The 25,267-nt window shown below is 41.7% G+C and overlaps 1 protein-coding gene across 1 annotated transcript in view; it reads left to right on the top strand.

The window, feature by feature from the left end:
• Positions 1–24,517, top strand: part of nek10 (NIMA-related kinase 10) — a 229,702-nt gene extending 205,185 nt beyond the window's left edge. Inside the window, exons 28-34 of the mRNA XM_078200564.1 lie at positions 8,412–8,552; positions 13,489–13,589; positions 19,104–19,214; positions 21,429–21,537; positions 23,800–23,852; positions 24,145–24,206; positions 24,442–24,517. Coding sequence (XP_078056690.1) covers positions 8,412–8,552; positions 13,489–13,589; positions 19,104–19,214; positions 21,429–21,537; positions 23,800–23,852; positions 24,145–24,206; positions 24,442–24,517 — 653 coding nt within the window. The remainder of the gene's footprint in view (positions 1–8,411; positions 8,553–13,488; positions 13,590–19,103; positions 19,215–21,428; positions 21,538–23,799; positions 23,853–24,144; positions 24,207–24,441) is intronic.
• The last annotated feature ends 750 nt before the right edge of the window (positions 24,518–25,267 follow it).

The following is a 25,267-nucleotide window of genomic DNA, read 5'->3' as shown; positions in this document are numbered from 1 at the left end:
GCAGGATCTCATGGGACTCCTGTGTTACCTGTCTGGTTCTTTTGGATTGCCAAGTGGTCACCCATTCCCTTTCTTCTCCTATGCTCCCAGCCTGCGATGTGACCACCTCACTGAATGTGCTATCTACATAGCTCTCAGTCTCATGTACGCATCACAGTAACTCCAGCCATCGCCTGAACGCCGAACCCTGAGTGTGAATCAAACTGGTCTAATTATACACTGGTAGGGTAATTAGGTTTGGAGGAAAATGAAATTCCTGAGATGCAAATGAAATCCCTGAAATAGAGCAGCAAGAAACTTGACCCGCCACGAAATTTGGGAGGGGAAATTTATTCCATTTTCCCATTGGCAGAAAACTGACTTTTGCCACCAGACCAAATTTTGGGCCACTGTCTGCCACGATTCAAATCACAGATTACTACAGTGCTGAAGAGGCCCTTCGACCCATTGAGTCTGTACCGACACAAGAAATGCCCTGGCCTGCCTACCTAATCCCACTTGCCAGCACACGGCCCATAGCCTTGAAAGTTATGGCGTGCCAAGTACTCATCCAGGTATCTTTTAAAGGATGTGAGGCATCCCGCCTCCATCCCCTCCCAGGCAGTGCATTCCAGACTGTCACCATCCGCTGGGTAAAAATGTTTTTCCTCAAATCCCCCTAAACCCCCCACCCCTCACTTTTAACTTGTGTCTCCTTGTAACTGACCCTTCAACTAAGGGAACAGCTGCTCCCTATCCACCCTGTCCATGTCCATCATAATCTTGAACACCTCAATCAGGTCGCCCCTCAGTCTTCTCTGCTCCAATGCCTATCCAGCCTCTCTTCATAACTTAAATGTTCCATCCCAGGCAGCATCCTGGTGAATCTCCTCTGCATCCCCTCCAGTGCGTTCACATCTTTCCTATAATGTGGCGACCAGTAATCTAGCTGTGGGCTCACCAAACTCCATCATGACTTCTCTGCTTTTGTAATCTATACCCTGATTGATAAAGGCGAGTGTGCCATATGCCTTTTTCACCACCCTATTTACCTGCCTTTCCGCCTTGAGAGATCTATGGACAAACACGCCATGGTCCCTTTGTTCTTCGGAACTTCCTGGTGTCAAACCTTTCATAGTATACTTCCTTGCCAAATTACTCCTTCCTTCCTGCTGGAAAAACCTGTCCAATGCTTCCAAATGCATTCACCACTTCACATCCTCCACCCAAAGACTTTGCTCCCAGTTCTAGACATGGGGGCCAGAAAAGTTTCTAAAGGTAAGTGCAATGGCCTGTTGTAGGTGAAAGGGCTTATCCCATTTAAGTTAACAGTTGCAGAAACCTACCATAGGTTGGAGGGGAATCAGCATCATAAACTTTGCCAGTTCAGGGCATCATTACCATCTTGGCATCACAAGGGCATCGGAGCAGTGAGCAAGACTGTTTGGACCACCTGATATCAGGAAGGCTGCAGATGGAAATGGGTGCTGCACCCTCAGAGATCAAGGCCATTGGAGGTAAAGCACAGCAACCTGCACAGGAAAGACAGGGCAATGAGAGACCAGAGGAGAAGGATTAGGGGATGAAGGAGCAGGGGATAGGATACCTATATATGATTGAGAATTAGAACCCAAAAGAAACTACAACCCCCGAGATATATGATCATCTACATCTGTGCCCTCAAAGTGCTGACCCCTGCAGAATCTCACAGGTGGTTACAAACCAGTGCATTACCCAGGTGGAAAGCTCTCTTCACCAAGACTGGACAACAGATCAGCTTCACAACTGAATGTGCATCGCAGGCTCAGAAGGAACTGGACTGACTGGGTGGTGCCCTGCTGTACCCTATGAGGGCCTTGTTCATAATGGTGGTCTGCTGTGCTTTCTAAAACATGGCCCTCCAAAGAGGTGTGGACTTGAGGTTGGAGAGGCCTTGGAAAGGGCTAGCTCAACAGGAGATGAACAGGAGGAGGAGGAATTGGATGTAGAGAAAGATTAAACTGAAGCAAGAGGTGCCCTGCTGCATGACTAGATGGCCTGCACCTGCCATCCTCCAGGAAGAGGACGTCCTCCTCTCCCACAAAGGTGCCAGGCCTCTGGTTCCCCTGTGGTGTTGTGGAACATTCTGATACAAACTCTCTCTCAGGACAATTTGCAGCTTCGACGATGACTGCCATGGATATATGAATGAGTCCCTCACTTCATTTAACCCACCTCATCCCAGTCCCCACTGGCTCTAATTGGTCAGGAAAGTCATTTCCATATCAATAACCTGAACTTCAGTCAGTTCCCATCAGAGCCGGGTTTCTGACACAGAGACAGATCCAGCTCTCGTTTCCTGTCTCCATGACAAAAATCTAGTCCAGGTTTCCATCATGGTGCTTTCAGATGCGAGCATCTTCTCGATGCTAATACATTTAATGCTGCTTAGCGCAATAACCTGTTAATTTAAAAACTTTTGAGTGCCATTAACATTATCACTGGAGATCTGCTAGTCATATATTAAAGGACTTGCAAATAATATACACTTCCTGTAAGTATCATACTTAAATTTCAAGTCTCAATTATTTTGATGATTTTCTTCCAGCTTATCATGAGCAGCACCACAGGGGGTGTGATGGTATATCTGGAAACAGTGATCAGTGATATTATAGATATGTTACATCAATTGAGCATGTCATTCTTTCACAAATGAAACTGGACAAATTCAGATTGCAGCTACATCATTCAGGAAATTATTTTTGGATTGTTTATTTTTATGATGAAGAGCATTGGGCTTTAATGAAATTATGCAAGTCCATAAAAATGCATTTCTAATATGTGTGCCCATAAACAACCAAAGAAATGCTTCCCCTCATATTTTAAAACACCCTCCAGAGTATAGTTAGTTAATTGTAATAAAGAATGGATCATGTTACTGTGAAAGAGTGAAATTGTTCTTCTTTTCCCCCTGCAGCTACATTACCAAGAAGTATCAGTTCTATTGGCACTGAGATTCAGTGTCAGACTGAGTAAGTATTCTGCATTGTATTGTGTAAACCTTGTCAAATTTTCATTTCAATCTTAAGAAGCTGTTGGTGCTCAGCTGGAGAACGGTAATATTAGCAAGTCATTCTCTTGACCTTGAAAGGTGATTAGTGAATTTGTCACAATCAACTACATACCTAGTAAAATGATGTTTGATACAATGAACACTTGCAGCATAGTCCTGATAATTTTTCATATTTTACACAACAAAAAATGCAATAAAAATATCAACTTGGCCTTAACCAAAAAATATGGGATCTTTTTATGCCTCATTTAAAATTTTTAGTCTCCTGTTTAAATCATATTATGGCCTCATTCCTCCATGTCTCTGTAACCTCGTGTCCTTCAAACCATTGGGAACTTTGTGTTCCTCCAATGTGTAGCTCCGATTCCTTTCATCCATACTACTGTCAACTGTACCACCAAATATCTAGGCTCCTACACCCCCTCTTTTGCCAAGCTTTTATTCACTCCTTTTAATATCTCCTCCTCTAGCTTATGGTCCACTTTGTCTGCTGTGAGCTCAACTGGAATGTTCATCTTCATTGTAGCCCCTATATAAATGCAAGTTTGTTGTTGTTGTAGATTTAAAGATGACCACTTGCATTTACAAAAAATTCACAGAATTAGTTTCAGAGAACAAAAATTTGGTGCTAGATCTTCCTACAATTTGCTGCCCATTTTCAGGGAATTCGTCAGCAGATTCCAGCACTGCCATTCGAACACCATTTTCTGAATTTCCTGCCATAATGAGGACATTACACATGGCCAATAATATTTGAACATCTTTATGTAAATAATAGTTTAATAACAGGAATAAAACATCTGATGTATTCTCTATCATTAATACTTTAGGGACATTGGGGGGGCGGGGAGGTGATTCTCCCAACCAGCCGCGCAAATTTTATAGCGCAGCGGGTTGGGAGAATCTCGCGGCCGGGCATGCTCGGGATTTGCGCATGCGTTCCCGCCGCAAGCGCATCTCCCAGTGTCAGATTTCTGGCACCATCAGATCTGTGCTGGAAACCGGCAGGAAGGCCAGGTAAGTAATTTTAATCTCTTTTTAATATAATTTAAATGTAATTAGTGGGTCCGGGACTGAATTCTCTGGGTCCGCTCGTGTCCCCCGCCCCGCCAGAGTACTTCATCCCAGCAGACTCTACGGTAGGTCCCCACTTTCGGGGAACGATCGGTTTGAAAGGGGGAGGGGAGCAATTGGGGCCCCCTAGCAGGTCAGGTGGCAGGGTGTGGGGACCCTGGGCATGGGCACCCTGGCAATGCCAACTTGTGTCCCTGGCACTGCCAAGGGGCAAAGTGCCCAGGCCCAGGGATACCTTGGCACTGCCCATCAGGCATGGGCAGTGCCAAGGAGTGGGGCCTGGCGCGTGTGGGGCCCAAGGATGATTGGTGGGGGTGGGGTCCTGCTGCCACTCTGCATGGGGATTGGTCAAGGCAGGAGGGAGGTCAGTGATCAGGGTGGGCTGGGGTCTGTCGGGGTGCGGGGCGGGGGGAGAGAGAGCCTGGAGATCGGGGCAAGGTGGGGAGGGGGGGGGGTGCGGGCGCCGGCCTGGGAATGGTTGGGAAGGGCCACGATCAGGCTGTAGGGGTTGGGGGGGCAGCACTATGGGGGTCCCAGGCTGGCCAGTGATTGAGCTGGCCAGCAAGGGGAAGCTGACAGTTCAGGGCCACTGCGTATTGAAATCAGCGGGCCTCTGCACCAGCCTCCTGGGTGAGAATAGACCCACCTCCCTGAAATTTAATGATATTCACACTGGTGGCTTCTGCAGTGCACAGAGCATGGGAGATTCTAGTCTGGACTCCCACTGAAAAGACCAGCGTAAATTATTCCAGTTTTCCCACGAAAATCCTTCGAATTTTGTTGGGAGAATTCCGGTCTGCATGTCAGTATTTCATCGCAGCTTTCATTGTAGGATGTGTGCAGACATTCTGGCCCAGGTTTTAGTGTGCTCATCCATGTCTGAACAGAAGCTGAGAAGATTTAACAATGGTGAGGAAGGGGTCTTATTCTAGGATTCCAGACCCCATTCCTATCTTGAGAGATTAATTGTGTTCACACTGCAGTCCCACAGCGCCAGGGACCTGGGTTAAGTTCCGGCCCCGGGTGACTGCTTGTATGGAATTTGCCCATTCTCCGTGTGTCTGTGTGGGTTTCCCCCAGTGCTCTGATTTCCTCCCACAGTCCAAATATGTGCAGGTTAGGTGGATTAGCTGTGCTAAATTGCCCCTTAGTGTCCCAAGATATTAGGATAGGTGGGTTAGCCATGGTAAATGTGCAGGGTAACAGGGATAGGGCAGTGGGTTTGGCCTTGGTAAGATGCTCTTTCAGAAGGTCAGTGCAGACTCGATGGGCCAAATGGCTTCCTTCTGCACTGTGGGGATTCTATGGTACATGCTGTATGAGAAGTTAATTATGTTTTAATGTAGCGCTTGATGATAAGGCTTTGTTCTTAAAAGGTAAATGACCATTAACTTGACCAGCATTGTGTAAGTGTTCACTTACATTAAAGTACCTCTTCTGCATTCAACATTATTGAGAATCTGACTTTAATCTGTCATCTGGACACAAAGCTTTCATCTTTGGATTGATTTAAAATCCAGCGATCTGTTGATCTTTGAGATGACCATCTAGTTCACCAGCTGGTTGACTTCTTTGATTGACAGGCTGGCCATCTGTTCAGAATGCTTCAAAAGTTTCAGTGCATTCAGTTTTAGATCCCTTGTTGACACAGCTGTGAAGGGGATATCTAGCTTTGTTTGACTGGCAGTTTTATGAGCTTGCAATAACTTTTGACTGTATTTTACTGGATTCCATGATTCCCACCCCCTTAGTTTAAAAAGTCAGGGGGAGACCGCCCACAATGCCAAGAGCTGCCAAGCAGTGAACATTATTAATTTCTTTAATGCAAAAACTTCCACCCCTTTCTTGAGAGGAAGTCCCACCTTAGAGTGCTCTGTTGTCCCATAGTGCCTTGTTGACTGGGATATTGGAGTTCTTTATCCATAGCAAGGGTTCTCAGACGAGGTAGTGGTTATTCTGGACACATGTTCAAAAGTGAATAAGAAGATTGTTAGATCTTTAAGCATTTTGCAGTGATAAGAATTTCCTGCTTCACAGATTTCTCAATGTCCTAAAGTTCTGAGTTCTTGCAAACCGATATTAACTAGGGTTAAATGAGAAAGGAAATTCCACCCGAGGGCCACTGAGCCTTGAAATGATAGTATTTACCTGTTCGCCCAGCTAAACTGGGGCCTCCTGTCTAATGTGTAGGCTTTTATAGATTTGTTGGACATCTTGATGTGCTTTGTTGATTGTGGATCTGAAGATTTCCTTTATCTCTGCTAATATAGTAATATCTGAACCCTTGCTGCATCCTTTATTTCAGTATTATGAGGCCAGGTTATGATCTTATGCATCATGGGGAAAAGGTTTAAATTTCTCAAAGGATTGTCAAGTTAACGATGTCAGCGCACTGTCGTGGATCTACATTTGAGACTCCATTTCAATCTATTTTTCTTCAGTTGTTAGTTGGCTGAGAAGTGACAAACTTTTAGAACTAAGCATAATGTGTCTGGGGCTGGAATTCTCCGAGATTTGGCTAAACACCAATTTTTCCGACTCGCTGGCAGCCGCAGTGGGGTGTGTGAGACCAGAGAATTCCAGTCAGCTTCTTCACTTCAGGTGTAAAGCTTCTCTGTAGACTGGCCAAATACACCTCATTATTTGTATCAGAACAGACAGTCCACAATCAAGGCATTGTTACTATCCTCATCCACCATGCATATAGAATGGACACTCAAAATACAGAACGATTGCTCCAACTTTTCTGTTTGACAGACAGGAGCTGAACAAAATGTTTTATTGCAATAATGTAATGTTTGAGTCTCCTGAAGTCTCAGCTGAAAATGCTTTTGACTTGGATTGTAACTGTGTGTGTTTTTCTCAGTTCTGTGAAGTTAATGTATACTTTTTAAAAATCCCAATTGTTTCCAGAGTTTATTAAAAGAGTTCACCATAGGGAATATTGTAGAATAGAATCATTGAATCCTTACAGTGCAAAAGGGGGCCATTCAGCCCATCGAGTCTGCACCGACTCTCTGACAGAGTATCCCACCCAGACCCTATTCCCATGACCCCACATATTTACCCTGCTAATCCACCTAATCTACACATTTTTGGACTGTGGGAGGAAACCGGAGCACCCAGAGGAAACCTATGCCAAAGGAATTTTTAATTCTGTCTTCCTTTCTCCTCCTGGAGCTCCATTTTCTTTGGAAGGATCTTTCATCAAGATTCAGACAACAGATTTTTCTTATTGGCTGGTAAGACATAATCTGTTCATAATGTAGTTCATTTATTCCTCATTTCCAAGAAAGAATTTCTGTCACTTTTTCTGGGTTTGTGACCACTTTGTGCTTAAACCTGGTGACAGTTTATACATTTGAACAACACATTTTCCTGGAATCTGCTGCTATGGTTTCTACAGTGACTTTCCTTCAGTCATATTTGTGGCAGCCTTCACTGACATGTGGCTTGACAGTAAACAATATCATCATTTGCTTGCTGCTCACAGACAATACATATCTGCCAAATTAAGTGGCATTTACTAAACAGGCTTCCCTTACTCGAAAATGTTAACATCATTTTTGCTTTCAAGTGTATTCAATGCTTTGAATTACAATTTGACATTAATAGTCCTAATTTGGAATCAATTTGATGTCAAATTTAATAGCGCACTCAAAGCTACATCAGTACTCCATTAAAAATCTTTGTAATGTAAAAACATACCCACAGTAGAACCAACTAACTTGTTTGAATTAAAGGCAATTGTATACAGACCTTTAGAATTCTGTGGCTTAATACAGAGAGGTACATAGCCTGCTATTTGGTAATAGGTCCTTATTTTCTTTAAGTTTATTTGGTCTGCTTCATAACGTTTCTATGTTGGACTTTTTTTCTACTTGTCACTTAGCCAGTCTGGAATGTCTGTGTGCAATTCTTAATTATTTTGAGCACTAGACAATATAATTATTAATTCCCTCCCACAAAATGATCTCTTTAGGTAAATGTGCCACAGATTATTCCCCAGTCTCCATTGACATGCTGGCACCGAGATTATGCTTCAGTTCTTTAGGTATTAATCAGTAAAGTGACGATATTCCATATTTGCACTTTCAAATAAAGCAACAGCTCATTTATAAAGTTCTTGTATGTTGACTGCAGTTTATTTCACAGATCTGAAGGAAAGTCAAGGCAATCAAATATCAAATCTAGACCAGGTAATTAAGTGTTGTTTGAAACTACAATTATTGTAATGCAATGTACATTTATCAATACTCACTGATTGAGATAACGTTTCAGTCTTTTCTTTGTCTCGCTTGTTTAGATCTCCTACAACTAGGCTCACTTCTGCCATTACCTTCAGTTGGAATTAGACCTTGCTCGAAGAGAACAGGAAATTCCTTAAGCTCAGGGTGGCAGTGCCATAGTCTACCAGATATAGTGCTTCGAAGGCTGAAAGATCATGGTAGTTATGTGAAATTATAACCAAGGAAAACTGTAGAAAGGAAAATATGCAGTGAAAATGAAAAAATAGGTTCTGAACATTATTATATGATAGAGAAAAAAATTATCTTGACAAAAACCTGAAAATAGCTATCAAGAAACAGTGTACAAATTTTGAAGGCAATTACTTACTGCTGTTTGTTTTTACTTCTTCTTGATTCTCTTTCCCTGCCTAGAGATGCATGAGGCAGACAAAGCTGTTTCTGTAGCCAGCTTTTCTTGGAATAGGTTGTTAAAGGCTATAGCTTGAGTGGCACTACTCCACATCAAGTGTAGCTGACACAGAGACTATCTTGCTCTTACTGCTTGCCATAGGTATATTGGAAGGATTTACAGAATGAAAATCAACCTGTTTGACCACATTATGAATGTACCTTCCATGGCCATCAAGTTCTGGAGTTTGACTTGAACCTGGAGCTTCTGGCTTAGAGCCAGGGTGCTACCCACTGTACTACAAAACCTCCTAGCTTATAAAAAACATGTAAATAATATGAAAGGATTGGAAAGATTTAATAAAGCTCAAGGAAAAAGCTGTGGAGGTTCAAGCTAATACCTAGATATTATAAGAAATTGCCTTAACTATGATAAATAGTGGGTACTGGTTAGTGGAGTAACATGGGGCGGGAAAAGTACTGAGTTGGATGCTCCAGGGCTCAATGATGGAGCTAATACTATTTCTAATTTGCATTTATTTGGATTCAGAAACTCAATGCAAAATGATTACATTAGCAAGCAATATCAAATTAATAAGAGCATCTTAAGTGAAGGATGCAACTCAGAAATTACAAATTAAACAGTTTTAAGTTTATTTGTGTCGCAAGTAGGCTTACATTAACAGTGCAATGAAGTTACTGTGAAAATCCCCCAGTTGCCACACTCCGTCGCTTGTTCGGGTACACCGAGGGAGAATTTAGCATGGCCAATGCACCTAACCAGCACGTCTTTCGGATTGTGAGAGGAAACCAGAGCACCCGAAGGAAACTCAGACACGGGGTGAACGTGCAGACTCTGCACAGACTGTAACCCAAGCTGGGAATTGAACCCAGGTCTCTGGCACTGTGAGGCAACAGTGCTAACCACAGTGCCACCCATGGTATGTGAATGGGATAAAACAATTGCAGATCCAATTCACCACAAACTAGTGTTACAAGTCAGGTTGGACGCTCCAAGGTGTTCTGACCGGTAACGTTGAATTTGACCAGGATGAGCATAAGAGGTTTCACTTCAGTATGTGATTCAACTGGCCCACGAGAAGCTTTTATCAAAAACAAAGTTTAATTAAGAATATTGTTGACATGTACAGTAAGATACTTAGCAAGAACTTTTAACAATTACAAACAAGAAACACAACAACCACGATAATGTACAACTCTTAAGGAAATATCTCTAATGTGTTCCTACCAAAGCCAACATTCAATACACAAAATCCTCCAAATAAACACAATACAGCATAGGTCAATGCCCACCTGTTATCAGAATCCAGCCTCCTAGGTTGAATGTGAAGAAATTCAGAAGAGAAAATACAGCTTCTTTAAGGCAGAACCAAACAAAGAGAAAGAGACTGCTTCTTAGCCTGCTGCTAAACTGCTTCCAAACACACTGCCCAAAAGAAAAAACCCCTATCCCTGACTGCCACAAACTAAACTGAAAGCCCTATCACCTAACTGCCACAGCTTAGCCCCACCCCAATGACATCACTGAAGCTGTGAGCTGCATGATTTTTAAAAAAACTTTCTTAAAGGTACACTCACGTGACACTAGTGTAAAGTATTTTAGATGGGAAGGAAAATAGGTAACATATGTCTGCCTTGAAATAGTGAATAGCTAAGCCCCATTATACTCAATCCTCACCATGTCCAATCAATGCAAAGCAGAAATCAGCAAAGCAAACTAGAATGTTGAACCATATAACAAAACAGGAGAATACAATCCAGAGGAAATTTAATTCAAACTTTGTAGTGCTCTGCATCGTCAATACTAGTCACCAAAAAACACATGAGACATTCAAACACTGGAGTCAGTGTACAAAACAGCTATGTGGCTGATTGTTTGGCAGTAACTTTAACCCCCAAAAGTGACTGGGTTTGGTTCTGTGAGAGGGAATGAATTAAGAACCTGAAACAGGAACCTAATCTGCCAAGAATCTGCCCACTTTCAGTTTCAGTGGAGGTGGGATGAGGAGCAAGCAACCAATTTTCTCTCAGGAAGATTTCTGCCGTTGAAAACTTTTAAGGAGACTGCATGCTTCTATTTTTGTAAGTCTTTATATTTCAGGAAACTTGGCGAGTAAAAGGAGAAGGGAAGGGTTGAATGTGACTTTGCTTATGGGGCTAGCAGAAGGAGAAACTTTTCTTCCAAGCTCAGCAAATAAACTTCCAAACATTTCCCATCCCTGCACCTACACAATATCTTCTTGACAACACCTCCATCACCGACTCTCCTCCCCTCAACTCCCGTGGTCACCACCAACCTCATTACCAATCCAAACCCACCCCGCTCCCTCCCACTGTGAACCCTCGCAATCAACCTGATCTGAAAACATACTCTAACCATCATCAACCCCCACCCCTGTGATCTCTATCTGCAGTCTCTGACCTCAACAACTGTGAAACGTATCTGATCCTTGGCTACAGCCTCTCCTGGAATGTATCCCAGCTGATAGGGAGCCAAGCCTGTCAATCTTGCCACCTTGGCTGGTGTGTTGGTGGAGATTGGGACAAATTGGAACTTCTCCCACTTCCAGTTCCAAAACATCACCCCAGTTAATTACATGACCTTATTGTCAGAGAAAATGCTGGAAGGACTTGGAATGAGAAATTGGGATTTGCACACTTTAAAAACAATACTACAAATGCTCTAGAACTCCAAAATGGTGCTTAGTGTGTGCACAGTGGTCATCTGCCATGAGTATGGGGAGTAGGCAGAACATGCTGTTAGAATGTCAACTTTGGCGTCGCTGGTCTCACTCTTTCTTGATTGTGTGGAGTTTGCACATTCTCCCTGTGTCTGTGTGGGTTTCCTCTGGGTACTCCAGTTTCCTCCCACACTCCAAAAATGTGCGGGTTAGGTTGATTGGCCATGGTAAATTGCTCCTTAGTGTCAGAGGGACTGGAATCCTATAGTGCAGAAGGAGGCCATTCGGCCCATCGAGCCTGCACTGACCACAATCCCACCCAGGCCCTATCTCCATAACCCCATGCATTTACCCTAGCTACTCCACCAGACACTAAGCAATTTAGTTTGGCCAATCCACCTAACCCGCACATCTTTGGGCTGTGGGAGGAAACTGGAGCACCCAGAGGAAACCAATGGTTAGAGGCTAGGAAACCTGTGACAAGTAACTCACTTCCTGACTCTCCAAAGCCTGTCCACCATCTACAAGGCACAAGTCAGGAGTGTGACGCAATGCTCTCCACTTGCCTGGATGCCTGCAACTCCCAACAACACTCAAGAAGCTAACACCTTCCAGCCCGCTTGAGTGGTACCCCATCCATAAACATACTCCCTCCATCACTGATACACAGTGGCAACAGTGTGTACTGCAGGATGCACTGCAGCACTCACCAAGGCTCCTTCGACAGAAGCTTCCAGACCTACAATTGCTGTCACCTAGAAGCACAAGGGCAGCAGATATCTGGGAACATCACAACCTGAAAGTTCCACTCCAAGCCATTCACCATCCTGTCTTTGAAATATATCACTTTTCTTTCACTGTCGCTGGGTTAAAAGCTTGGAATCCCCCCCCTAACAGCACTGGGGATGTATAAAGGACCTTCTCGAGGGCAATAAATGCTGGCCTAGCCAGCAACAGCCATGAATGAATAAGAAAAACACTAAAATTATCCTGATTGTATGTAGAAGTTGAATAAATTAAGGAGATATTTACTAAAGGTGTTCAATCTTCCTAATTTTTTCACCAAAGTTCATTCCTTACATGAAAAGCTCCCTCCGATTACACATTTCACTTTCTATATTACATGCTGCGATTTTGAGCTATATCTTACTGTATTTTAATGTATTTTTATCCAATATTTACAATCACTATTGGCAGTTGCTCCAATTTTACTTGCACAAGTTTTATTGTTACTGACATTTTAATATACATTTTGGTATCAAATGCACCATTGCTGCCTCTTCTCGGCAAAGAACTGAGGAACAATATCAAAGAGAGAGGCTGTGATGCAATATATGTGGGTGAGGAAAGAGAAAAAGATCATTTTACACCAATGGGCCATTTTTTGTAAAAGGGTCAGTGTTGTTCCCTTCCCTCCTCCTTCAAGCCAAATAATCAGAATATTTGTATGTTGTATTTTATCTCGCTTTATTCCAGCTCAGGTTGAATATAACAAACCATTGTTTAGGTTAGATTGGGTACGCTCAGCAATAAATATAGTTATCCTACAGTTGCATTGTCCAGTGGAAAGATTCTAATAATGCAGTACTGTTTAAAAAGTTAGCTTATAAGAAACTATCAGACTTAAAATGCTGCTTGCGATATACTTCTAAACGTTTTAGTCAGCAGAAACTCCAATCACAAACTCATACATATAAATTCTTTGTGTGTTGGTTGATATGTTTTTATAACTTTCTGTGGCAATTTGTTCACACTAATTGTGGTCAGATAATTAATTATAACTCATTTGAAGGCTCGTGGACAGAATTTGGTGTTTAATCTGATACTGTGGTTGTATTACAGTTTAAAACAAGACCTCCATGAAATATAAAACAACTCTGTTTCCTTTCTTTTAAATCAAAATAAGTGTCAGTGTAACTACATAATCTCTTTTGTATTATTCTCAAATGAAGTTGCATCTTGGTACTCTCATGATAGCATTTCCATCATATATTTATAATATCTAAATGGTCAGTTGTTTTACTTATGGCATTCTCATCCATAGCATCTGCAGGAATAGCAGTGTCTCAACGGAAAGTACGTCAAATCAGTGACCCAATCCAACAGATTCTTATTCAGCTGCACAAAATCATCTATATTACACAGGTATGTATTCCAATTCATTTGATTTATTGTATTTCCTTTCTTTTTTTATTTTTTCATCGGATGTGAGCATCGCTGCTAAGGTCAGCATTCGTTACCCCTCTCTAATTGCCCTTAAGTAATGAACTATTTCTTCAACCACTGCAGTCCATATGGTCTGGTATTCCCACAATGCTATTATGAAGGGAGTTCCAAACATTTGACCTAGCAAGAGAAAAAAAACAGCAATACAGTTCCAAGAAAGGATAGTGTTGGCTTGGAGGAGAACTTGCAGTTGGTGTTGCTCCCGTGAAACTTTTTTTTTGTCCTTCTAGATAACAAACGTCATAAATTTGGAACGTCTTGTTGGAAAAGGGTTGGTGAATTATGTTAGTGTTTCTTGTAAGTGATACATACACACTGTGCACCGATGGTGGAGGCAGTGGATATTTAAGTTGCTGGATGGAGTGCTGATTAAGGTGGTTGCTTTGTTCTTGATGGTGTCACATTTCTTGAGTGTTGTTGGAGCTGTATTCATCCGGACAAGTGGAGAGTATTCCATCACTTTCCTGACTTGTGCCTGATAAATGGGGGTCAGGCTTTAAGGATCAGGAAGCAAGTTATTCACCATGGAATTCCCAGCCGCTGATCTATTTCTGTCGCCATAATATTTATATGGCTGGTTCAGTTATGTCCTTGTCCTGGTAACCCCCTAGCAATGTTGTTGCAGGGGTATTCAGTGTTGGTGATCCATTTGAATGTCAAGAGGAGATGGTTAGATTCTCTCTTATTGGAGATAGTCATTGCCTGGCAAAAATGTCACTTGCCACTTATCAGTCCAAAGCAGAATGTTTTCCAGGTTTTACAGTATGCAAGCATGGACTGCTTCAGCATCCGAGGAGCTGCAAGTGCTATTGAAAACTGTGTAATCATCAATAAAAATCCACATTTGTGACCTTATGTTGGAGGAAAGGTCTTTGATGAAGCAGTTGAAAATGTTGGGCCTAGGACACTAACCTGCAGAACTGCAACAATGTCCTAGGACTTGGATGATTGGCCTCCAACAATCATAATCATCTTCTTTTGTGTTGGGAATGACACTGACTGATGGAAAGCTTTCCCCTTCAGTCCCGTTGACTTCAATGTTGCCAGGGCTCCTTGATGCTGCACTTGGTTAAATACTGCTTTGATATCAAGGACGGTTACTCTCACTTCATCTCTGCAAGTTAGCTCTTTTGCCCATGTTTGGACCATGGCTGTAATCAGATCAGGAGCCAAGTGGACCCTGGCAGAACCCAAATTGAACATTAGTGAACAGGTTATTTCTGTGTAAGTGCCACTTAACAGCACAGTCAACCATTGTTTTCCATCGTTTTGCCGATATTTGAGAATAGACTGATGGGATGGTAATTGGCTGGTTTGAATGCGTCCTGCTTATTGTGTATACTGGGACATATCTGTGGAATTTTCCACATTGTTGGGTATATGCTAGTGTTGCTGCTGTATTGGAACAGCTTGGTTGCTGGCAAATCTAGCTCTGATGGACAAATCTTCAGTACTACAGCCAGATTGTTGTCAGGGCTCATAGCCATTGCAGTATCCAGTGCCTTAATATCAAGAGTGAAGAGTGAATTGAATTAGATGAAGCCTGGCATGTATGTTGCTGCGGACCTTGAGAGGAGGCCAAAATGGATCATCCACTCAGCACGTTTGGCTGAAGATGGTTGTAAATATTTCAGTCTTGTCTTTTGCACTGTGCTGGGTTCCTCATTCATAGAGGATGGTAATGTTTGTGGAACTGGCTTCTCCAGTCAGTTGTTGAATTGCCCAGCACCATTCACAACTGAATGAGACAGGACTTCAGTTCATTGATTTTATTCTTTAGTAATGGGATCACTTTGTTCTGTCTATTGCATGCTGCCTCCATTGTTTAGCATGCACTTAATACTGTTATAGCATTATCAAATTGGCATCTTTTTTTTAGGTATGCTTATTGTTGTTTCTAGCATATTCTCCTATACTCTTCATTGAACCAGGGTTAATCCCTTGATGGTAATGGTAGAGTTAGGGACATGCTAGGCTATGAGGTGACAGATTGTAGTTGAATGCAATTCTGCTGATAGCCCACATCATTTCATGGATGCCCAGTTTTAAGCTGCTAAATCTATCTGTATCAATCCCATTTAACATCCCAGGAGTGCTTGACAAGAAAAGAAATGGTATCCTAAGTTTCTCCACAAGGACTTTGCTGTTGTCACTCCGACCAGTACTGTGAAGAACAGATGCATCTGCAACAGGTAGATTGTTGAGGGTGAGGTCGAGTAGGTTTTTCATTCTCATTGGTTCACTGACTACCCGCTGTAGGCCCAGCGTGGCAGATATGTCTTTCAAATCTCAACCAGTTCAGTCAGTAGCAGTGTTATTGAACTGCTTTTGATGGTGGACATTGAAGTCCCACAACCAAAGTAGATTCTGTGCCCTTGCCCCCTTCAATGCCTCTTCCAAGTCATGTTTGAGTACATGAAGAAATATCAATTCACCTCCTGAAGGAGGGCAGTGGCAGTATGTAGTAATCATCAAGTGGTTTCCTTGCTTATGTTTAACCTAATGTCATGAGACCTTATGAGATCCAGAGTCAATGCTGAGGACTCCCAGGGCCATTCTCTCCCAACTATATACCTCTATGCTTTTAATTGGATTTGATTTGATTATTGTCACATATACAGTGAAAAATATTGTTTCTTGTGCGCTATACAGATAAAGCATACCATACATAGAGAAGGAAAGGAGAGTTATCATCATAGCTAGGGTGTAGAGAAAGGTCAACCTAATATTCAAAAGTCTGATGGCAGCAAAAAAAAAGCTGTTCTTGAGTTGGTTGGTACGCGACCTCAGACGTTTGTATTTTTTTCCCCGACAGAAGAAAGTGAAAAAGAGTATGTCCAGGTGCGTGGGGTCCTTGATAATGCTGGCTGCATTCAGAGACAGCAGGAAGTGTAGACAGAGTCAATGGATGGGAAGCTGGTTTGCGTGACGGATTGGGTTTTATTCATGACCCTTTGTAGTTTCTTGCGGTCTTGGACAGAGCAGGAGCCATATCAAGCTGTGATACAACCAGAAAGAATGCTTTCTATGGTGATGGTTGGTCTGTCTTACTGGTGAGACAGACATCCCCAGGGATGGTGATGCAGAAGTTTGGGACGTTGACTATAAGGTATGATTTGGTAAGAAGGACTATGCCAAGTTGTTGCTTAACTAGTCTGGGAGACAGCGCTTTTGGCACTAATCCCCAGGTGATAGTGAGGAGGACTGTATAGCGTTGACCTAGTGCTTAGGTCAAAGCCAGGTGGCTCATTTGGTTTCATTTTACATTAAAGTTTCTACAGCAGCTTGACACATTTGAGTGGTTTGCTAGGCCATTTTAGAGGGCAGTTAAGGGTCAACCACTGTGGATCTGGAATCACATGTAGATTAAGGACGGCATATTTCCTTCTCTAAACAACATTAGTAAAGCAGTTGAGTTTTGGCGACAGCCTGGTAGCTTCATGGCCATTATTACTGAAATATATTACCTACTGGAAAGTTCCTCTTTAAATCAATGTAGCTCTCATTTTCAATAAACTTAAGCCATTACTTTATTTTTTTAAGAAGCACAACATCCATTTAAATTATGAAATTAATAACCACACAACTTACAAGTAAGTGGTGAATTTTAAGCTGTCACTCTTATAGTCCTGATAGCCAGTTGGTGAAGGAAGCATGACATGTGTGTATCTTCTAATTCCAGTCCATCCTGCATCATTAAGTGTTCCTTATTATGTGTTCAAGAAACCTGTGCTTACCTCCCATATGTTCTTATCCTCAATTGATTCAATTAACAGCCAGGACAGGTGGATTTCTGTGCACATGGAAGGTTAAGACTTGAAACTGCTAGTGTATTGGGATGTCAATGAAAACTTGCCACATTCTGCATTAACTCATGTACATTCATTAATGTATGGAAACTATGGGACTGTTGAGTCTGATATTCACACATGTTAAAAGACAATTGAGTGAAGCTGTATCCTTGGATTCTGTTGTTAACTTTGAGCATCTGAGTTTCCAGAACTTCCTGGAACTCACCAGATTGAGCAAGGAGAGAGGACAGCGGAGATTGAGAGGATGGAGTAATTGACAGGCAAAAAAGTCTTTAAATACTGACATATGACATCTGTTTCCTAGCCACAATAAAAGGTGTTTGCACAAGAGACTTGTTCTGACAAGGGATTCATCATCTGAGGAGGCATGGTAGATGATGGCCAGCAGGAGGTTACATTGATGATGTTTGACTTGATGCCATGAGATTTCATGGGATCCCATGTCAATGCTGAGGACTGTAAGAAGTTTAACAACACCAGGTTAAAGTCCAACAGGTTTATTTGGTAGCAAAAACCACAAGCTTTCGGAGCCGGCATCTCCACATCAATGCTGAGGACTCCCAGGGCAACGTCTTCCCAAATCTATGCCTCCTCTGGTGTATTTGTCCTGCTGATAGGACATACCCAGGAATGATGATAGTGGTGTCTGAGCAATTGTCTTTCACCCAGCGTTTCACCACAAACAGAATTTGCATCTAAGTCTTAAATTATGCACAATGTCAGTCTGAGCTGCCAGTGTCAGAATTGGGGAGAGAAATTAACAATTATTTTTCAACATGGCATCTTTGTGGCTGAACAGTTTGAACCTCATTTCACCATTATTAGCAGAGGAGACCTTCATGTTATGTCTTATTTAGATTCAAGCTCAACCCCCAGAATTAAAAAGAGCAACATGTTAACCATTGCATCACCCAGTTACATTGTAAGAAATATTTTCTTTTGAACTCTGTACAAAGAGGTAAAATGAATGGTCTTTGGAAGTTTTGCATTGTTCCGAATGCTCCCTAATGAGAGGTATGAATAGAAATCAGTGCAGAATGATTGATACTGCTCTACTTCTCACAATGATGTTGTTTGACATTTCTGCGTTAATGTTTTGTATGAAATTTAGGATGCATTTAGTAATCCACAAAATGTTTGGTGCTTTAGGACAGTTTAATGCGGCCACAATATATAGCATGCATTATTATGATGTATATGAATCGTTGAATGCAGTAGCTTCAGACTTCAATATTAACAAACTATATTCATGTTTTTCTAATGGGGCGGCATGGTGCCACAGTGGTTGGCACTGCTGCCTCATAGCACCAGGGAACCGGGTTCGATTCCTGGCTTGGGTCACTATCTTGCACGTTCTCCCCTTTGTCTGTGTGTGTTTCCGCTGGGTGCTCCAGTTTCTTCCCACAGTCCAAAAGACATGCTGATAAAGTGCATTGGCCGTGCTAAATTCTCTCAGTGTATGCGAACAGATGCCCGAGTGTGGGGATTTTCACAGTAACTTCATTACAGTGTTAATGTAAGCCTACTTGTGACGCTAATAAATAAACTTTAAACTTTAATGTAAGTATGAATTAATAAAACAATTCAATTTTTGATGCATTTCTCTCCTCTTTCCTCACAGCTTCCACCTACTTTACATCACAACTTTCGAAAAAGTGTTATTGAAAGGTTTAAAAAGTCCTTGTTTAGTCCACAGAGCAATCCCTGCAACTTGAAAGCTGAGCTCAAAAAGGTTTGTTTCCATAGCACAGATAAGATGATCTGATATAAAGATCTGAAATTTCAATATTTAGTAAATTCAGAGATATGCTTCTGAACGTCATTGCAGTTTTCAAAGTGAAGACATTATACTCAGAGTAATTTCACAAATTTAAACAATCACAGGAAATATCAAATTACAAATGTGCAAAAGATTACATCCACATGTTACTTGGAATGTGAATCATTTCTATAAGTAATTAATGTATTAAATATTCAATTACATTTCTTTTGTAACCAGTTGCAAATAAGGTTGAGTTTGTACACAGTAGAAAGACAGTCAATCGAGTATAGAATGTAAATATCAAACAAGTTATCTTATGTTGCATTTGGTCACTAGGTGCATTCCTTCATACCTTTTTAAGGATCTAGGCAGCAAAATTGACTGCCCAAACCATGTTAAGAACATAAGAACTAGGAGCAGGAGTCGGCCATCTGGCCCGCGAGCCTGCTCCGCCATTCAATAAGATCATGGCTGATCTTTTTGTGCTCTCAACTCCACTTACCCGCCCGCTCACCATAGCCATTAATTCCTTTACTGTTCAAACATTTATCTATCCTTGCCTTAAAAACATTCAATGAGGTAGCCTCGACTGCTTCACTGGACAGGGAATTCCACAGATTCACAACCCTTTGTGTGAAGAAGTTCCTCCTCAACTCAGTCTTAATTCTGCTTCCCCTTATTTTGAGTCTATGCCCCCTAGTTCTAGTTTCACCCGCCGGTGGAAACAACTTCCCTGCTTCTATCTTATCCAATCCCTTCATAATCTTATATGTTTCTATAAGATCTCCCCTCATTCTTCTGAATTCCAATGAGTATAGCCCCAGTCTACTCAGTCTCTCCTCATAAGCCAACCCTCTCAACTCCGGAATCAACCTAGTGAATCTCCTCTGCACCCCCTCCAGTGCCAGTATATTTTTTCTCAAGTAAGGAGACCAAAACTGTACACAGTACTCCAGGTGTGGTCTCACCAGCACCTTATACAGCTGCAACATAACCTCGCAGTTTTTAAACTCCATCCCTCTAACAATGAAGGACAAAAATCCATTTGCCTTCTTAATTACCTGCTGCATCAGCAAGCCAACTCCTTGAGATTCCTGCACAAGGACACCCAGGTCCCTCTGCACAGCAGCATGCTGTAATTTTTTACCATTTAAATAATAGTCCATTTGCTGTTATTCCTACCAAAATGGATGACCTCACATTTACCAACATTGTACTCCATCTGCCAGACCCTCGCCCACTCACTCAGACTATCTAAATCCCTTTGCAGACTTTCAGCGTCCTCTGCACACTTTGCTCTTCCACCCATCTTAGTGTCATCTGTGAATTTTGACACACTACACTTGGTCCCCAACTCCAAATCATCTATGTAAATCGTAAACAATTGCGGTCAACACTACTAGTCACTGATCGCCAACCAGAAAAACACCCATTTACCCCCACTCTTTGCTTTCTGTTAGTTAACCAATCCTCTATCCATGCCAATACGTTACCCGTAACACCGTGCACCTTTATCTTATGTAGCAGCCTTTGGTGCGGCACCTTGTCAAATGCCTTCTGGAAATCCAGATACACCACATCCACAGGTTCCCCATTGTCCACTGCACATGTAATGTTCTCAAAGAATTCCACCAAATTAATCAAACATGACCTGCCCTTCATGAACCCATCTTACCAATGTCTTACCAATGGGACAATTTATATCCAGATGTCTCGCTATATCTTCCTTGATGATAGATTCAAGCATTTTCCCTACTACAGAAGTTAAGCTAACCGGCCTATAGTTAGCTGCCTTTTGTTTACCTCCTTTTTTAAACAATGGCGTCACATTTGCTGTTTTCCAATCTGTGGGAACCACCCCAGAGTCCAGCAAATTTTGGTAAATTACCACTGGTGCATTTGCTATTTCTCCCGCCATCTCTTTTAGTACCCTGGGATGCATTCCATCAGGACCAGGAGACTTGTCTACCTTTAGCCCCATTAACTTGCCCAACAACTGATGAGATATTTTGCCCTCTTTCGTGATAATGATAGTTTCTAGGTTCTCACCTGCCATAGCCTTCCTGTCATCAATTTTTGGCATGTTATTTGTGTATTCCACTGTGAAGACCGACACAAAATACTTGTTCAAGCAGATGTTACAAGCAGATGTACAACATCTCCTAAAAGTATTCTTTCTGATAGCTCCTTCAAGGCTCCCCTGAACTGATTGAACTGAACTTTGTGACAGCGAGTTGTAATTTAATGCGCCAGACATCAAAAGAGAATGCAGCATTCCCTGGAGACAGGGCAGGTAATGATTATTTAATGGATACATATCTGGTTTGTCCAACAAAGCATGTTGAACTCTGCAGTTATATTTATGCTTGAAGAAAACCAAACAACCTGTGAATAAAGTCGTATAATTTACACATTTATGCATTGACTATACTTTGGAATCATGTTCAACCAACTGTTTATTTTAAGTGTAATAGCTTGCATAGACACTGAATACAAATTACTTAACTATAAAAAAATTGCTTATGAGGGAAATAAACAACCTTTTGTTTTTATATTTCCCCAACTTTAACATTATGAATGTAATATGATGGAGGAGACACATTTTGAGGAATGTTTCAAAAGGTGGGAAGAGAAAGCAGGCGGCACAGGAGTTTACGGAGGGGAGATCTTTAGAATAGGACTGAGGTACAAAGACCCCTACCAACTAAAATGTATGTTGCAAAATCATGTGACCGAATAGACCAGAAATAATGAACAGGATTTTTCTATTGGTTTGGGACCCCGATGTTGGGACCAAATGTAAGTTCCAAGCTCCAACAATACCAACACTACAATATCCTTGGAGGCAACCTTATAATTGTCCCCCTCCATCCTTACAGGCTCCTACTGCTGCTGGCCCAATCAGAGGGCCACCAGGAGAGGTGGATGCTGCTGAGGCAGGTAGGAGAGCTCAAAGGTGCCTCATGGTAGAAGTGCCCTCAGAGGAGCAAAATTAAATATATTAATCAGAGGGGGAAACCAGTATGCTGCTCGGATTGCTCCTTGATGGCTTGCTGGGGAAGAGGGAATAACCTTTCCTGTCCCTGACCTTTTTTTGGGAGGATGAGGCCTATAACTCCAAAGGTGCCCTGAACTCTCACAGAGAGACTGCACCCTCTCCACACATGGAAGGGTGCAGTTCCACTATGAGCTAGTAATATTTACCTCTAACTGGGACCCTAATTATATCGATTGGCTGCCTACCTCCTTGCTGGGCAGCCATTCAGCACTCTTCCCTGCCTAAGAAAGTTCTGATAGCAGGAATGTGTCAGGGAGCTGTATCAAGATGGCACCCTGTTATTTTCTGAGCCACCATACCTCCCCACCCTGAAGCCCACCACTCCAGGGCTGGTAAAATCAACCCCATATACATGACTGAATTTTTCAATTGTTTAGCCAAAAAATGATCAGTTTAAAACCTAAATTATTCATATGAAAATAAATTTGCTTATTTGTGCTCTTAAATAATTTATTACTTTTATTAATTATGCACATTCCTACTGTTTTAGAAAATCTTTTTTTGTTATGAATAACCATGCTTGCTAAAACTTTATCACAACTTTAAACCTAGTCTATTCAAAGTGTACAGGAAGAAAGACTTGCATTTGCTTACTGCTGTTCTCAACCTCAGAATATTCCAAAGAGTTTTACAGCTGATGAGATATTTTTGAAATGTAGTCGCTGTTGTCCTTTGGAAACACAGAAGCAAATTGGTGCACAGTAAGATCCCATAAATAGTATTAATGATTAAATAACCTGTTTTAATGAACTGATTGAAAGATAATTATTGGTTAGGGCATGGGGAGTATGGACTCTCCCATCCTCCTTTTCAAATAATGTATGGGATCTTTTATATCCACTTCAGAGAGCAGACGGAGCCTCAGTTTAACTTTAAATTGGCACATCAGTGAGTGCTGCACTCCCTCAGTGAGTGCTGCACTCCCTCAGTGCTAGAGTTTTCAGCCCAAATTTTGTGCTCAAATCTCCAAAGTGGAATTAGAACCCACAACCTGCTGGCTCAGAGGCTACCACTGAATCAAGGCTGACACAATAGACACCATAGCATAAATACTTTTCAGAATATATATATCTAAAATTTCCCATGGGCATTGGTACATGAACTATGCAAGTTTTGTAATAGGGAGAGTAATAATAGAGAGTAATAATAGTGTAATAATAATAGAGAGGAAGAGTGATAATGCAGAGTCTTTGGATTAAATTTTGAAATCATTGCTGAGATGGTGATCTGGCAGAAAAATATTGCGCACTTGTTGAAGAACCCATCTGAAATCAATGGAGTGAAAATTGATTGGATTCTGCAAAGAACAGGCAATCTATTCTGTGAGATTATCATTCAGCAGTGAAGACAAAAACCAACGGGGTTTTGTTTAGATAGATAGAAATCCTTGAAATGGAATGTTAAATAATCATGCAGTAGTGAGCAGCAACATGTATATCTGTTACAACAGCCTATATTTGATGGTTAATGTTGGTATTCTTCCCTACCAAAATCCAGTCAATGCCTACAGCTATGAATATGAGGAAGGAATAACATATGAGCAGATGCAGGTTAGTGTTTTATCAACTGCATGTTGGACTATCTTTTTTTCGTATTTAATAATAGGTAAAATTTTAACTTTTTAAAAAAAGTAACCACACTGCCTTTTATTTGTTGTGTTTCAAAAACTTGAACACGTAATTTGGTATCTGCCCTAATTGTCCTAATTCTACAATGTTCAGTACAAATTTAAATTAAAAATATTTTTACAAAGATTTAAGATATAAAAATTATATGTTTGAAAGATGAGAAATTAAAATACCATTCGTTATTCTACAATGTTTCTGCTTGTTTCATATATAGACCATGATTGAAGATGTTCTGATTGAAAATGGTTACTATGATATCCTGAACACTGTCAACAGGTGAGTTTAAATCCAAAGCGAATAATTATATCTCCCAAAATGTGTGGTTTTGGATCAGGCAGGAAATAAAGCTGTAAAAAAAATACAAAACTTGAATTCATTCCATCTCAAATCTGTGCAGTTTTATTTTAACAGAGGTCAGACAGCAGTTGGGGAACTAATTTACCTCAAGAAGCATGTCATTCATTTAAATATTTTAATAAGGCCGTGTGCTTCAGATTTTTTTGTTTCTCAGGCTTAGTACTGGCTGGTCGGTTTTCCCAGGTCTTTGGAAACCCAACAGCTGCAAGGAGACCAGGAGCGCAGCATGAAGCAATAGCGTGCTTTTCCAGCACTTCTTGCAGTCTATGTCAGAAATGCATCTCTCCAACCCTCAAAATAGACCTATTAATCTCCTTAATCACTCAAGTGATTGTTTCCTTCCCTCGCCCCCCCCCACCAAAGCCATCACCATTCAAAACCCTTCTCTCCCTCATGAGCACTGACCCCTCATTCCCTGACCACCATTCCCTAACCACCCCTCACAATCACTGACTCCATGACTGCCCCACTCCCTATCTCTTCCTTCAATCTCTCAGCTCTCAATTTGCTCATAGCTCTCTCATCTTTCCCTCAAATCTCTCCCAACCCTGCTCTTCTCTGCTCCCAATCTCTTTCCAAACCCCCTGTGCTAATCCCTCAATTCTCCAAACCTCGCTGTGCCCATAACCCGTTGAGACCTCTATCCCAGCAGCAATTAGCCTATCTGCTTCTCAAATGTGGCCTGTTCGGCAGTATTTTGCCCTGACATGGGTTAGGCTGGCTTCAAGGAACATGTTTAAAAGAAAAACATGCATGCATGAAGTTAGATCTCCACTGCATTGCATTGCCAAGGCATGTCCCTCCCCCCACCAGTCCCCCGAGGGGCTATACTTATCTTTGCACTCTCAGGGTATCCCCTCGACTGATTCACGTCAGCAGCTCTGACGAAGGGTCATCTAGACTCGAAACATTGGCTCTACTCTCTCTCCACAGATGCTGTCAGACCTGCTGAGATTTTCCAGCATTTTTCTGTTTTTGTT

The sequence above is a fragment of the Mustelus asterias genome, chromosome 2 (genome assembly GCF_964213995.1).
Source record: "Mustelus asterias chromosome 2, sMusAst1.hap1.1, whole genome shotgun sequence".
NCBI classification, from domain to species: Eukaryota; Metazoa; Chordata; class Chondrichthyes; order Carcharhiniformes; family Triakidae; genus Mustelus; species Mustelus asterias.
Note: the sequence above shows the minus strand (reverse complement) of the source record. Positions and strands in the feature narration are given on the sequence as shown.